We start from the raw sequence: 16,891 nt of genomic DNA on the forward strand, positions 1-16,891 counted from the left end.
AAAAAAAGTAGAAATACGTATTACAATCTAAAATCTTGTTTATTTAACAATTATTACTACTATTTTTACCCCAAGAAGGAGGGGATTAGTACAGGATATCAGGGGCATATCCAGCTCAAAACAGAAGGGGGGCAGCTATCTGAACTTAACTTCTTTCATGGTAGAAAGATAATCCATGATGGGGGGGGGGGAGTTGCTATGCAATAATACACAATAACAAAAGGAAGAATAAAATATTTATTTAAAAAAAAAAACTAATTTTGTAACAACAGTTTACAAGGATTGCATGCAAATTGCCTGACTCGAGCTTCAACTAATTGCTCCTTGTTAGCGAAAATCCATTGTAAGTGAATGCTTAACATAGTTAAACCATTTAATCTGTTTTCACCAATAGTGCTTCTTAGCCATTTTAATTCAAGCCAAATGATTCAAGCCATTTTAATTCAGGAGCCAAATGAATGCTCGATACTACTTTTTGTGTAGAGCTGTGAAAGCAATATCAGCAGAGCCTTTCCAATAGTTGGGAAAAACGATTCGTTCTTTTTTAAAATATCATTTATATCTGGCACTTCTGTACCTCATTTCACATTTTGAACCACAATTCCCTTCAGTGCCCTCTAAACTGAAGAACATTGTACAAAATGAAGTACTTTCACTTCATTCCTTCAATGAAACATCTCTCATGTCAAGTCTCTTCAATTGAAGTGCATTGGCTATGGGTTCCAGTATAGCAGAATAAAAATGTGATTATCTCCTTGATAGTTCCAACGCAGTTTCAAATTTTTGTGGGATAACGTTTACGTTGTTCACACAAGGTTAAGCTTGTTAGAAGAGCATTGGAAGTCAAAGGCTATTTTGTACTTTTGTCGCAAGATCACCTGCACACCTCCTTCCTTCTTTCTCAGTCATGGTGGAACACTCATCAAAGTCTAATCACACACTTATCATGATCAAGATTTAAACTTGTCACAAAATCTTTAATGGTAATACTCTCGGCATTTAGTCCTTCAAGCTCTACAGAGCCTAAAACTTCTATTTCAGTGGCCTTTTCTCCAAAAAACCATAATCCAATAGACAGCTCTTCTTTGCCAGAAATATCTGCAGTTTCGTCAGCCAAAACGCTATAAATGCAAGCTCTTTTAACCCTTGTGATGATGTGTTCCCTGATTATAGTACCATATAGAGCAATTATTTCATTTTGGGTGATAAGTGATTGGTATGAATTTTTTTTCGTTCCATGCTCAAAATAATGTTTTAGTTGCGAACCATCTACTTCAATGCGTAAATTGCATAAATTGATCGCCTTCATCTAGATTTTTGCCTCTGAAAGCCAAATCATATGTGCTGGAAAAAATTATGCAGGAAACAATTGAAGACAAAACGTTTTTTGTTTTTTTCTATTAATTTTGGTTGAGTTGGATGTCCACTAGAATGCACTCCATGAATGATTTTGCTGATTCCATTGTAGTCTGATGTCCCTGGGACTATACATGTGCTTTGCAATAATTGTACATGTCCTAGTATTTAGTGAAAGGTCTGATGGAAAAAGAACCCAAACCACCTCTCATCATTCTAACTGACAGCGGAAACAACATACAACATTTACAGAAAGCACCTTTCAGTGGCCTTGAGTAAATTAGCCTTGGTGAATATGAGTTCAGCCACTGGTGATTGGATTTCCTTTTGAGGTGTTTGGAATCTGGCACAAAATCATAGTTCTTTGAATGTATCCAGGCATTTTCCAAGAGATGTTTTTTTCTTATCAACCGTCATAAAGCTCACCAGACCGACAAATTTTTCAATATCATTCATGACAATAGTTGTCTTGTTTTACTTTCACTGTGTTGCACATTTGTTTGACAATAGAAGGAGCCCCACAGTCGCAGTAATTGAATCAGACAGTAATTGTACTTCCTTGTCCTCATCCTCATCATTGCTGCTGGTGTTTTTTTCATTTTAAATTCACTGCAAAAAGATTAATTTAATTTGATCAAATGTTGATGTGACATCTCGCTGCATTAGTTTGACAAGTAAGATTCCAACCGACATATTTGTGAAAATTGAGTTTCATATGGTATGCAACTATACTAGTTGAGCTTATTTCAGAAACATGACTTAAAATTACATCAATAACTTATGGAAGAATCATTAATAGAAAGTTTATCAGATATTTATTAAAAACCACTGTTTTGGACTTAGGAACGCTAAAATATATATTTCTATATCATAATCATAAATCTAAATAAATATAGCAAAATAAATTTAATTAATTTATTAATTAAATAGCAAATTATTGTTATTTATTATATATCACAAGGTTAAATGTTTTCCTTTTTTTACTGACGAATCTACTTATTTAACTACATAATAAAAACAGTTTATGCCTGGAATAACTATGTTTTATGATGTATCAGAAATGAATTTTGTGGTGCAAGAAATCTTGAATTTTAAGTTTCTTCTGAAGGAAAGGCATTGATGCTGCCTGCACCTTCATCCTGGAAGCCGGCATTAATTTTAGGGATATTTATGTTATAAATTATGTTATATTTATGATTCTTTTTATTAAATCAATTTACAAACTGCCAAAGCCTAGTTTTGGCCTGAAATTTAATTCAAAATTGTGCTTGTAAAAATATTCATTTATATAACAATTTGTAAATGTAATTTTGTGTTTTCAGATTATGTTGATGGGTGGTACCATTTTGGGTCCTGGTACTATATTTCTTATGTTGGTGGGAGCTTTTGTTGCTGCTTTCAGGATTGATAATTGGACAAGCTTTTACTACAATATTGTTCCTATTCTTTTCTTTATGTTAGTGTGCTTTACTTGCAAATCTGAAGTTCAGGTAAATCAAATTATAGTTCAATTATTTCATTATAATTGTATGATAATACAGCAATTTCCTAGTTTTTGTAAATTTCTATATTACAGTAGTTACATGACTTCTACGTTGTACTTATTGAGCATTGTTTTAATTTTCATACAATAGAAATAAATATAAAGAAAACTAATTATAGATTTTTTTTTGATACCCCAAGCATTTCTTTACAGAGTTTGATTGATCTAATACAATATTATAAATGGATTTCTATAAAGTAATAGAAGTATGTTGCCATTTTATAATATAACAAAATCTATCCATGAATGTCAATTGAAAAAAATTATTGATTTATAATAACTGTGGTGTTACAATAACTGTGGTGTTTTAAATATTAGTTCATACATTTGCATGTGGCTACATAAGTGCAGGTTTGTGTTAACCCATTCAAACACAGATTTTTCCAGATATGATGACTGGAACAAATATTTATGAATTTCAGTCTTATTGGTCAATTGCAAAGTTTTCATAAATATTAAGGACTGTAAAGTATTCTGCAATAGGAATCTATTTTAGCAGAAGGAAATATCTGAAAAATGATAAATTTCATTTCCCAGCACAATATGCACAACATATTGCTGCTGCTTTTTTTTAAATCCACTTTTAAACCTTCATGGATAAATCATTCATCAAATTTACAAAAATGTCATGTTTAGAACTGAATTTCCCTCCTATTTTTACTATTATAAGTTTACATTATTATAAAATTGATGTAAACAAATTTAAATAAATTTGTTTGAGTTTTGATGAATAACAAATGTTTACATAAGTTCTGTTTACATAAGTAAACAGAAATAGACCAATAAATCAAATGATGATCATTAATATTTTTATCTTAATTTATATAGTGGCTTTCCTTACTGAGTGAACAAAATGCATTGTTTCCAGCACAAAAGAAGGAGTTCAATCATTTGTTGCATTACATGATTTACTGCAATCATTATAACACAAATAATGCATTAAAAATATCTTAGGTATAAATAGTATTAATCAAAAGTTGATTTCTTTGAGAAAAAATTTGTTATTATAAAGCCAGTTCTTGTAGTTACAGAGTGAAAATGATATATCCAGAGCTCATCTATCAATATTTTAATAAACTTAGTTTGCTGACATACAACAGTATATTTAGTTTAATGAAGAAGGCATTGAGAAATTACTTTCTCTACAAAGCCTGTTTGGATCCTTGTTTCCCCTAAAAATTGCTCTGTCATTTACGTAGAGTGACCAGTGCCATAGGTTAGGTTGTTTACTGTCATTTGATTACGGGAGTTAACATATAACTCAATAGACTTCAACAGATCTAAAGAATATTAACCATTTTTTTATTAAAATTGATTATTTAAAAATATTTTGGGATGCTAAAACAGTATTTCAACATATTTTATCATGTTGTTTAAAACATGTTACTTAAAATCTAAAACATTCATTATCTGCAACTCATAAAAATATATACACTCAAGAAAATAACCAAATAAATAAATGAAAATTACAGAAAAAATAAAAATATTAATATAAAAATTATAATATAATACAATTATTACATTATTTTATTAATTAATTATAATAAATATCTTTATTTATAATTAAGATATAAAGTAAAATGAGCAGTTTTAGAATATGGATAAAATATCCAAACAGATGTTCTCATTTTAGGAAATTCCAATAGAAAGTGTAAATTTGCCTTAAAAACATCAAAACCACTGAAACCTCCAGTTTATTTATTTTTTCTACCATTTATTACTTATTTTGTATATCTATTTTTCCTTAATATCTGCCAATGATAGTTGTTTAGTAATCAAAATGGCCATTTAGTATTAAAATTAAACTAAGATTTTTTTAATTTTTTTGTATAACCTTGTTTCCAATTTATCTATTTATTTCAATAACCATTTAACATAGTTCTTTATTTTGTTTACATTAAAAAAAAAATTATTTAATTTTTACTCTAGTTAACATTTTATCTTTTTCAAATCATGTTTTTGTGATTTCTTATAATTCATCAGTGCAGGATAGACAAAATAATTCTTGTAAATTGATTTATTGTATGTATTCACCATGTTAAAGTAATCTAAACCTTGTATCATGAAACCATGCAGCAGATATAAATATGAATTCAGCATGTATGAGTAATATCTCAGTAGTTTCTGCAGTCATTCGGTCACTCCCATGCAATTATTGTTTTATGCGTATAATAATGTATCATCACACTGTTATCTTTTGGTTTGCTGCATGGTTTCATGAGACAAGGTTTAATAGCATAGTTTCAGTGATAAAGGATTTGGCCATGTATTCCATGTTTCTGTGGACCTATCATTTATGTGCACATTTAGTCTATTCAATTTCTTTTTTAACATTTTTTTTTATGTTCTTAAAACTAACATATGAGAACTTTTCAGTTACTTGTGGCGCAGATGTTGTCAACAGCTTATGCACTGATCATGATGGCAGTCATAGTAGGTACGGCGCTTCAGTTAGGAGAGGACGGTTCAGGTTCACCATCTGCTATCTTTTTAATGTCGATGACAGGGTCTTTCTTCATAGCAGCTTGTTTGCATCCGCAAGAGTTCAAATGTATTGTTCCTGGTGTAATTTATCTACTTTCTATACCTTCTATGTACCTCCTTCTTATTTTGTATTCAATCATAAACTTGAATGTTGTCTCCTGGGGAACTCGAGAAGTCCAAGTCAAGAAGACAAAGAAGGTTTGATTCTTTTTTATTTAAAAAAATACTTGGTGAAGGTCTAATATTTTTAATGCTTTTGTTTACAGTGAAGGACCAAACTTTTGTAGGTAGTTAAGATTGCCGCCTTGTGGAAATATTACATTTCAAGTTTTATGGTTGCAATGAATTTGGTGATGGGCTAGGTGGAGGTTTGTATATTAGTGCGTTTTTAAAAACTGAATTAAATAAAATTTTTGGAAGGGTTTTATCTAAGGATATGTAATTAATTGTTACAATACTTAAATCAGTCATTCTTTAAAGTGTGATACTGTGCTTACTCATATAACCATTTTTAAGTATCCACTGTTTGTTCTCCTTAAAAAGTAGCTGACAGTGTCAGTAATAAAATAAACCTATAATAAAATGCATGCTACTCACATAATATTAAATAAAGACTGATCAGGAGTTGATTCTCGATTAACCAAATGTTCTATCTACTGACTTCCATTACAGCTAAATAATATTTAATTACAATAGAAAAAAAGCTTCTCAAGTTCTGGCTTCTAGGTTCTGAAGTTTTATATATTTGCTTTTAGTCTTATTTTTGCTGTGTTTAATTTAAACTGTGATGATAAAAGAAAACAGTTTGTTTTTTATTATTAATAAGCAGAAAAAATGTTATTCCCTAAAAAAGTTAAATCCATTCTACAAAATAAAACATTAACTTGGTAAATCTCTATATTCAGATTATTTATAACATAAGCAACATACCACTAAGAGATGATAGGAGTGTAAAGAAAGATCTAACAATGTAAAAGGGTAAAAGACTTTACATTCCATTTTACATATATGTGGCACTCCCATTGCATGTAGGTTCCCAGAGCTAAGCATGTTAAATCAGGATTTATTTGATTGCCAATACAATATATTACGAATATTCTTACATAGACGTTGAATTTTGCATTGCTACAACTGTCCTTTTTTCGTCGTAAATTATTTTAAATGCTTCACTTTATTTTCATTGGTTGTATTGAACATATGGAACATATAGTTGATAAATTATATTAATTTTCTTGATCTTAACCAATTTTGATACTAGTTTAACGATGAGAAATGCACTTATAAGTAATTATGTATAATAACAATTAGCTCCCCACTGCAACTTCGCCCATGCTGTATGGTTACTTACGTTTCTCGTAGTGGTCAAGCTTTTTATTTTATGTTTTTTAGTCAAGTAAGTGGAGACAACTGCAGCCAGTCACACATACAGTAACAATGGCAGTGGCTGTGTTGGTCGAGCCACAGCACCATATATCTTTGAACTCCTTAAAAAAATTAGAATCTAAAAAAAAATCTGAGAATGGTTTTTAAATATTTATCTGAAGAGTATTTGCAAGCCTAAATCTACTAAATATCTCGTGTACTATAGTAGGGATTGGGAAAATTTACATTGTTCAAAATTCTTTTTATCTTTCTTCATCGTCTTTCAAGGTTGAATTTCAAAAATCTATAAATTAGTTTATTGACACTCACCAAAAATCAGGTTGATTTGTTACCAAGAAATTAAAAAAATAACAGGGTTTCAAAAAATTCAAAAATCCATTTTAACCCTTGAAATTTCAAAAATCTAGAAATTGGTTTTAGATATTCATAATTATTCAGTTCAATCCAGCTCAAACAGTGATAAACACTCACAGTTCACAATTCATTAAAGTTTGTGCTGCAACCAGCAAATCTCTACTACTATATATATATATATATATATTTTTTTTTTTCCCAAATTTTTTGAGATGAAATATATCCAAAAATTTTCTCAGTTATGCCAAGAAACACTGATAAAAATTTGGTTGCAATTGATCAGGTAGTTTTTTGTTTATCCCTAACCAACAAAAACCCTCTTCCTCTTTATATAATAGTACTGATTTTATTTCTTACATTTACTTTTAATTAACTGTAGTAAATATTTAAAACTTTAACTATATTTAGTTAATTAAATTTGTAAAATAGGGGTTTTTTGTCAGTATATTCAGTGATTAAAAAAGGAAAAAATTTATTGATTTTTTTTTTGCATTTTCTATAAACGAAGTGCATAACTGAAGTAAATTAAAATGACTGTTAATTAATCAGATATTTTGATAATGATTATTAATATTGTTTTGATTATTTTATTATTATTGATTATTATTGCTATATTACTTTGATGATTGTTTGGTGTCAAAATCTTAATTTAAAAAGCGTATATCCTTGCATGCTTTTTTAAATTAGTAGCTTGCAGGTGTAATTTACAATATCTTGGTTTTCTCCTTACATTTATCAAACTGCAATAAGTGCTGTTATTTTTCTTTCTTTTACAGAATGGTACTTTTTTTCTTATAATTGCACTGGTTTCTACATTTATTACTAACATGCCATGTGTAACTTTTACAATTCAAAAAAGACTAAGGTAGCATGAATTTGTAACCAATCAAAGAAATATTCCCTCCATTAAACAAAATTTAAGGGAGAGGATATTTTTTTATGGAAAAATAAAATCGTCTTGAATATTCTTCGCTAATTTATACCATAAGAACATTAAATAGTTCCCCTCATTTATATTTTGGAGATTGCAACCAATTTCTGTAGGTTACAGATTCATCCTAGTGTAGTTTTTGAGAAATTAATTTTTTTCCATTCCTGTAAAAGAAGCATGTAAGTAGGTCATCGAGGGAAATCTGAGTAGAAAGTTCTGAGTGGTTTAACCTGATTTTAAGGTAACATTGTGGTTTTGAGTGGAATTGTTTATTATAATATTTATAAGTTTTTATTTTTGATTATTTTGTTTACTCAGGTAAAAATACTCTTTTCATAGTGTTTTGTAAGTACTATTTATTAAGTTAGTATTCTTTTCATACATTGCTTTATTACTTTAATAACACTTTAGAATCAACTAATAATAACTGTTTAACAATCAGCTATTTAGTTCCAAATCTGAAGTTTTTTTGTAAAAGTTTTTGAATTTTTTTTTGTTTTAAATTTATTTTAACTGCTAAACGTAGCTTTTATTTTATATTTAATGTAGAGGTAATGTCTATTTTTACTTTTTCATCACGGAACTCTGTTTCTATGTTTATTTATTGTTCATTGTTCCTGGATTTGATGCCATGCTAAGTTCTGAAGTTTTCTCATCTTTCATCACAAAACAAAAACGTATATCTAAATTTTCTTTACTACCTTCAGGAACAGGACTTAAAAATTTGCCTAAGTATAACGTGAATTTACAAAATTTATTTTTATTCATATTAATATGTTTTCTAAAAATTATTATAAAATTTTTCCAGGAACTAGAACAAGAGAAGAAAGAAGCTGAAGAAGCTAAACGTAAAGCAAAACAAAGATCCTTGCTGGGATTTTTGCAGAATGAGAATTTAGGAGTTGGAAATGAAGATGAAGAAGGATCATTGGAACTTTCATTTGCTGGATTGTTTCGTTGTATGTTCTGCACCTATCCAAAACCAATAGATGAGAAACAACAGCTTCTTCGAATTGCTGATTCTCTTGACTCTTTGGCAAAGCGACTGGATAGTATAGAAAAGTATGTCACAGTCTATTTATTTATTTATTGTTTTCTTTTTTTTTCATTTTTTATGTTTAAGTATAAAATCTACTCAATCAAGTCATTGAGTTTTATGATTAAACCATTGTTTTATATCGTAAGAAATACAGCTGTTTAGAATGAAAGGTAACTGGGCCATAAAATATAGTGCTTGTCCATTCATCTTTCTTAGCTAGATATATTACCATTTTTTAAGAGTATATAGATTAATAAAAAAAGCCATATGTATTAAAAAAAAATTTAAATAAATCTACAACTTTTTCCTACTCAAATTTTTGCATCAAGTTCAGGATGATTTCATTATTAAAATTTAATAAAAAATTCTGAATCATTTTCTATTAAATAGTTACTAACTTTCTCATTTTCCTTGGACGGTTTGAATCTTTTTGGATAGTTTTTCTGTTATTGAGCATCTTGAAGTTAATATTTCTGTCAGGAACAGTAACTTTTAAAAAAATCTTTATTTTTATGAGCTAAAAAATAAACGATAAGCGGTTTAAAAACAAATTGTTCATAAAGTAATTCAAAGAGAGAGCTTTTAAAGTTTTTATTGAATTTTTTTGCGAATCTTAGAAATTAAGTGAAACTGGATACATCAGTAGAAAAATTGATTAAGAAATAAAATGAAACTTCTCTTGATTTTTTTTAACATAAATGTGAAATGACTTACTAAGCTGAAATATGCAGCCAAACACATAATATATCTACTTTAGAAAAAGTGAAGAGACAAACATTACATCTTACTAGCTTAACTATAGTTATTACCTATTTCAATGAAAATTGTTCTCAAGAAATATGTAAACCCAGATTATTTTCAATTTTATTACCTACTTTAGTTATAATGTATATTATCTGTTAATTAATATATCTAATGTGCATTTTGTCATATAACAATTAATATTATATATTAACTACATTTGCTTGTTGTTGTATTTGTTTATTCATTAAATAGAGTCATGGATCCACACGGTCAACTAATAGGGCGTCGACGCACTACTTCTGCTAGCAGTCGAGGAGATCATCATGGCGGTCTTGGTGCATTAACAGAGGATCCAGCTGAGGAAGATCAACTTCATGATGATAATAGCGATACTATCTCCACTGGTGCTACAGGTAGGCCTAACAATAAAAAAAAATTATTGAATGTGAAATAACAAGACATTTATCAACAGATTTACAGCATACTTATCACTGTAAACTCAATTTGTTAAGTAATAGAACATAACATGAAATTATTTGGTCTTTCTGACTGATATCATTCAGAAGAACATATAGAGATTATAGAAAAGAATAACCTGAAAAGAGAAGTAAGATTTATTTTTTAAACTATTATAATAAAAATGTTGGACTCCATTCGGATTTTTAGTGTTTATACATAAGTAACAAAGTGCCCAATTTTTCTAAACAACCAAAGCATGTGTTCTTATTTTGACAATTTCCAAAAATAATGATATACTGATATTTCTCAAAAGATGTTACCTTTCATGTAATATTTTTATATGAAAAAAAAGATTGTCTTACGTAAAAATTTGTGTTATGTTTTGTGTTACTTTATTCTCCATATGCAAAATAACTCTTTGCTTTCTTGATCATCATCTTTATGAAAAAATGACAGTTAGTTGGTGTAAAACCTGTCCTTAAAAAATCTATACTTTTGAAATGACAATGCTAGGTTCCATACTTTATACTTGGAATGACAATGGCAGGTTTTTTTTATTAATACATACTTTGCTGCCTTACCAGTACTTAATGAATCAACATGAATATCCAATGAGGTTACATATTGCTGGTATAACCAAACATGTAAACATGCTGTATTACTACAGAAAATTGTTTTCAACAGCAAGTTAAACTCAATTTTAGAATAGCCTTCATGTAATTGTTTCCTTTGCAACTGAAGCATACTTTAACCTCTGATGGTGAAATTAAAAAAAAATTCTGTAAAACCTTACTTTAAGAAAATCATCCCGAAAAAAAACAATATTTGTTATTAATATTTTTTATTTAATTTTGTAGAACCCAAAATGGAGCGTAATGATGAAATTAACCCATTCTGGATTGAAGACCGTGATCTTAAAAAAGGTCCTGTTGCATTCCTTTCTGTTGCTGAAAATCTATTTTGGAAGGAGCTTCTAGAAAAATATCTCTTCCCAATTGATGAGGATAAAAATGAAAAGGTAAAATATTATAATCTGCAATTATATTTTTCAATTTAATTCTTTTAATTTTTTTAAATGTAAACTGATTTTTAGCTATGGTAATGTACAGCTTTTACAGAAGCACAAGAAAAGTTTTATTTAAAACTTCTATTTCTTTTGAGATTGAGCCCAAATGTAAATGTTTAATAGAATTTTCATTAAAATGATACAGAAGGTAATATTTTATACTATAATGTTATTTGATTTTATACATTATTATATCATTTACTGATATTAACTTTTATTGATTCAGATGTTTAAAATTAATAGATTTAATCTCACAATCATTTAATTATTTAGATCAATGTTAATTAGTATAAAATCAACTAGATATATGAAAACGAGATAATGAAATTGTTAATGTTTTAATAAATTCACCTGAACTACCTGGTATTCATAAATAATAGCAGTAAATTTATGTTGCAATAGAGCACATTATCTGTTGAATATTATCAGTAAAATTACAATTTTTTTCTGAAATTTTTAAGTTTTTAAAAATGTAATAATTTTTATTGAAATTTTAAAATCTTTAATTTTATCGCTTTTAAAATCTTTCCCCCCCAAAAAAAAAATTTACCACGTCTCGTTTTAGCTTATTATTTCATTCACCTGACAGAAAATTTGTATAAGAATTATATTTCTTTGTATTAATTGTGTATAATAAAGCCATAATTAAATGAAGTAGAGTCCTGATTATCCAACCTTCTGCTAACCAATTTTCTGTTTCATTAGACATTGTCAGAAACAATCAGAGATCAGTTTAAACACCTACTTCAAATGGGTATTTGAGTCATTGACAATTGTTCATACAAAATCATTTCTGTATTTGGGGTATTTTTTCTGTTTATATGTAATTTTATCACTCAACTATTTCAATTTTCTATTGTATAATGTTTTTGGTTAATATCATGTAGTCCTTTTTAGGTTGGATGATCAAGACTCCAAAGTAAGAAAATTTTTATTTTGTTTTAAGGAATTAATTTTTTTATCTAGTGAGTTGTGTTGTTGACAGTATCTTAGAATAACCTTACCAGATTCTGCACACACTTTAATTACCAGTTCTTTAATCTTAGCATTATCAAGGTGAACGAAATGGAATCTTCATAAAGATCATTGCAGACAGTGATGAAATTATTTTTTGTCCTCTCTTGAACAGAATGTTTAATAGCAAGCATTAAACATGATAGATCTGATATAAAGCCATTGTTAATATTATTAAAGTTCAAAAAAACAATTTTTTTTTTTAATTTTAAATTGAACATTCACACTTGATAAAATGTTAAATATTTGAAATAATTTAAATTTTAATCATTTACAATTTATTTTGTTGTGTTTCACATCTCTTAATTTATTAAATGTTATATATCTGTACTAGTAGCTATTAAGACAAATACCTCTATGGTTCTTTTATAAACTTAATTTTTGCTTACAGAAACTTGTGAATTTTGAAGGAAAGTATGAATTGGTTATTAACCATTTTTTCAATTTTACTAATAAAAAAATCTTAATTGTGCAATATAGTATGGAAAAAAATTTTGTAATATGCTTTTACTGTCAGTTTTATTTTCACACAAAAAATCAAATATTATTTTTATTAAATATTAATTATACTCAGTTCCTGTTAAGTGTTATTTTATTTTTCAAAAAAATATTTATCAATAATCGTTGAAGGCAAACATTTTCTGCCTTTGTTTAATAAAAGAAGGATTTAAAAATAATGGGATATTTGCCCACCACGTCATGTTTTTAGGCTAGAATAGCTTCAGATCTACAAGAGCTTCGTAACTCTTCAGTGTTTGCATTCTTCATGATCAATGCTCTGTTTGTTATGATCGTATTCTTGCTTCAACTGAATAAAGATACATTGCACGTCAAATGGCCGTTTGGTGTGAAGACTAACATTTCTTATGATGAAACTACTCAAGAGGTGAGTTTTTTTGTTACAATTACAGTCAGCTCTCAACGGTGTTCAGCTATCTGTATTACTTATTATACTCATTTTACTTATCATGAACGTCTCTTTGATTCATTACATTCTGTATCTCTTCATTTAAGTTCACCGTTTTGAAGAAGTAAGCTCAAACAATTAAGGGGAGCCAGTACCATGAACCTTGAAAAGGTTAAATTTGCCAACTTTGTGTGCCAAATTTTCTCATTTGAAGTTTTTTTGACATAATTGAAGTTATTTCAATGTTTCATTTTTAAAAATTATTTTTAAAATATATCATTATTATGCTTTTCAGGTCCAAAAATTTTAGAGAATTATTTTTATTTAATTTTTTTTTAAATTTATAATCATGATAAATATCAATTACGTTTAGGTATAATAAATTAGTGGGAAAATTTCGATAAATCTGGAATCAATAATTCCTCAGAAAATGGGTCATATGTTTGAAAAATATTAATTTTTGGAAAATAGCAATTAAAGATATTACTTACAATTTAGTGTATTCCTGAACCATACACAGGATCTTCTTCCTCCACTAGCATAACATTTTCATTTTTATTGGTTAATTTAGCACTGGTATCAGTGGCAGCTTGCGTATAAGCACTGTGTAACTGCATCACTTTTTGCTTTTCCTAATAATAAATATCTCTTTCTGTGAATTTTTTCATTGTTAGTGTAGACATCTAGTGTAATATATGATTATTAGTTATATCACTTCTAAGCAATTTATACAATTATGTTATATACCCAGTACACAAACGGTTTTATTTTATTACAAGTGATAATTTTTTATTTGCTTTCTATTAAAAAACACACTTCTTTAAGCTTTTAATTTCAGTTAAATATTACTTTAGTTTGTTCATCAAGTACAGTATTATATGATGTAATACTCAGAGATGTTTGTAATTTCAATAAATGAATGTGTATAAGTTAGTCTACAGTATTTTAAAAATTAATAAGCTCTACTACTGACTATTGAAACAGTAACTAGTAAAGCATTCTATTAAAAACTCTCATTAAATTTCTGTTAATTTTTTTCCCTTTTTTTATTTCATTTTACAGATAATTCCTTTTCTGTCTATTTCAGTCTCTTTTGACAAACATTTTTTAATTTTTTAATTTAATATTTATTTCTTTATTAAGATCACTTAATCTTCTTTGTTTTCTTCAATATTTATTTCCTTTTAAAATTATTTTGTTATTTTATTCTATGTAAACATGATATCTTTATCTTCTTAATTTATATTAAAGGTAAACAACATTTTTATTAATGTATTGAACATAAAGAGACTTTTCATGGTAAGTTTCAGCTAATTGTATATTTTCGTTTTTTTTTTTCTTTTTAAATTACATCGCCAACTGAGAGCTGACATATTTTTTTATAACAGAACATGAATTTTTAAAATTTGCTTTCAGGCCAGAATTGCAGCAGACCTGATAGAACTGCGTAACAAGTCAGTGTTCGCATTCTTCATGATCAATGCTTTGTTTGTCCTAATTGTATTTTTACTGCAACTGAATAAGGACAACATACACGTTGAATGGCCTTTTGGGGTCAGGACAAATATCACTTATGTGGAAGAAACTTCAGAGGTATCATCAAACCTTTATATTGTTCCTCCACCTCCAGCATGGATTGCAAATCTCTTTGGGAGTGTTGGTGGACTACCTACCTACATAACATTTATCTTCGGGCTCGTTGGTCTTCAATACTCAAACAAAATACTCACTACTCACTTTCACTTGCTCAATCATTCCTCTTTTCTTTCATCCTTCATCACATTCACTTAAATTTGTTATTATTATTTCCTTTATTTATACACTAGATGTACATTCAGCTACATACTTTCAAATCACACTTTCACATATTATAAATGTAACTATACATATTTTAAAATTATAAAGCAAATTGATGTGTATAAAGTATTTTTAATTTTTTTTTTTTTTAGAACTGTAACATATTGCATGATTTTTTTTTTAAAAACAAACTATAGCATTAAAAACAAATTAAAACTTATAAGTAGAAGGAAATAATTTGAAATAATGCGTATTCTGCTATTAAATATATTTTTCAGTCAATATCTTTGTAAATTTTTCAATACTACAGTAAAATATTTATATTTAAATACTTAAATTCTGTAGAAGCCATTTTGATTATAATAAATTAATATACTTCTGTATAAATCAATTAAATTATAAATTTTTCTTAAGTATTACTTTTTTATCACATAAACAGTAATTACAACTGTTTTAAATTTAGTTAAAAAAATATTTATCTATCTTTGATAAATTTCTAATAATTACCTTTTCTTCCTTTTTACCAAATATTTCCATATAATTCCCTTGTGTTTGGAAATTTTTTTTTGGTAAACTAACACTGTGTAAATTAGTCATAATTTAATGTTAATTATCTAGTACACAGCATGTTTTCTGTTATGTTTATAACATTTTATGTTTAATATTTATAAATCTTTTTAGTATGATTTTTTGTGATTGGCGTCTTTTAATAATCCAGCATGGGTTTTAAATTGTTTACTGTTTAGCATATAAATAATTTTTAATAATAAACAAGTATTTTCGTTTTTATTTGTTAGAATAAATGTAGTTAGTGGTGTTATGAAATTTTAAATAAAGTAGATTAATTTTTGCAAAAGAAAAAAAAGAATTTGCTCTTAAAGTATTTAAAATTTAAAGATCCTAAATTAAATTAAAATATTTTAAAACTGCTGGCTTTTAATTTTTCTGATTACATTAATAAAAGATTTATAATGAAGCAAATTTTGTTAAGGTTCTTGAATCCTAATAAATAAAGATTATACACACATAGGATCATTTTCCTTTACATTTGTAAGTATGTATACATTTTTTGACATGTACACACACACACACACTTATATATTTATTTTTATTTATGATGGTTACCAAACAAAGTTTCTTTCTCGAGAAAAATGGTGTTCATTAGACAATCAGTCCCTATAGTAAGGAGAGTGAGATATGCAGTCTTAAGAGTGACAGCACATCACCTCAGTTTTGGGAGGATTTCTGATATGCAACAATATAATCCAGTTCAATGAAGAAGATATTGGGAACCACTTTGTTCCTAACCTTTTTTTGAGTAGGCCTAGAATGGGATACTAGTTATTTTTGAGAATAGCTGTGGCATTTACAGGCGTGTCTTGTGCTGGGTCAACTTAATGCATATATTTATGGCATAAGTTAGTCATACATGATTTAATAATAATAATTTTTAGCTGTCTTATTTAAAATAAGAAAAAAAATCTTAATTTCTTTCTTAACTTAATTCATAAACAGTAATCTCCTTATATAGTGTTTGCAGATACAGTAATTTGTTAAAAATATGGTCAAGCCAGTATTCAGGCTTATACAATTTCCCAGACAATGGTTTTAATCTCCAAGTAAATCAATACTTTCTATTGTTTTTAGAATTTTTCTTATTTTAAGAAGATTGCTTATAATTTACCCATCATTTGAGCTTTCCTTAACAATGTTGTATTATTTTTTGAACCATAAGTGTCAACATTACTTGTAAAAATTCTTGGTATTACAAAAAATATTTATATATTAATATTTCAAGCTGATTTATTTGTGAA

The 16,891-nt window shown here is 27.6% G+C and overlaps 1 protein-coding gene across 1 annotated transcript in view; it reads left to right on the forward strand.

Moving 5' to 3' along the window:
• kkv (hyaluronan synthase-like protein kkv) overlaps positions 1–16,891 on the forward strand; it is a 195,245-nt gene that overhangs the window by 170,925 nt on the left and 7,429 nt on the right. The window contains exons 15-20 of the mRNA XM_075356090.1: positions 2,679–2,846; positions 5,276–5,581; positions 8,860–9,113; positions 10,087–10,247; positions 11,151–11,311; positions 13,083–13,259. Coding sequence (XP_075212205.1) covers positions 2,679–2,846; positions 5,276–5,581; positions 8,860–9,113; positions 10,087–10,247; positions 11,151–11,311; positions 13,083–13,259 — 1,227 coding nt within the window. The remainder of the gene's footprint in view (positions 1–2,678; positions 2,847–5,275; positions 5,582–8,859; positions 9,114–10,086; positions 10,248–11,150; positions 11,312–13,082; positions 13,260–16,891) is intronic.

This window comes from Lycorma delicatula, chromosome 2 (genome assembly GCF_047948215.1).
Source record: "Lycorma delicatula isolate Av1 chromosome 2, ASM4794821v1, whole genome shotgun sequence".
Taxonomy (NCBI): Eukaryota; Metazoa; Arthropoda; class Insecta; order Hemiptera; family Fulgoridae; genus Lycorma; species Lycorma delicatula.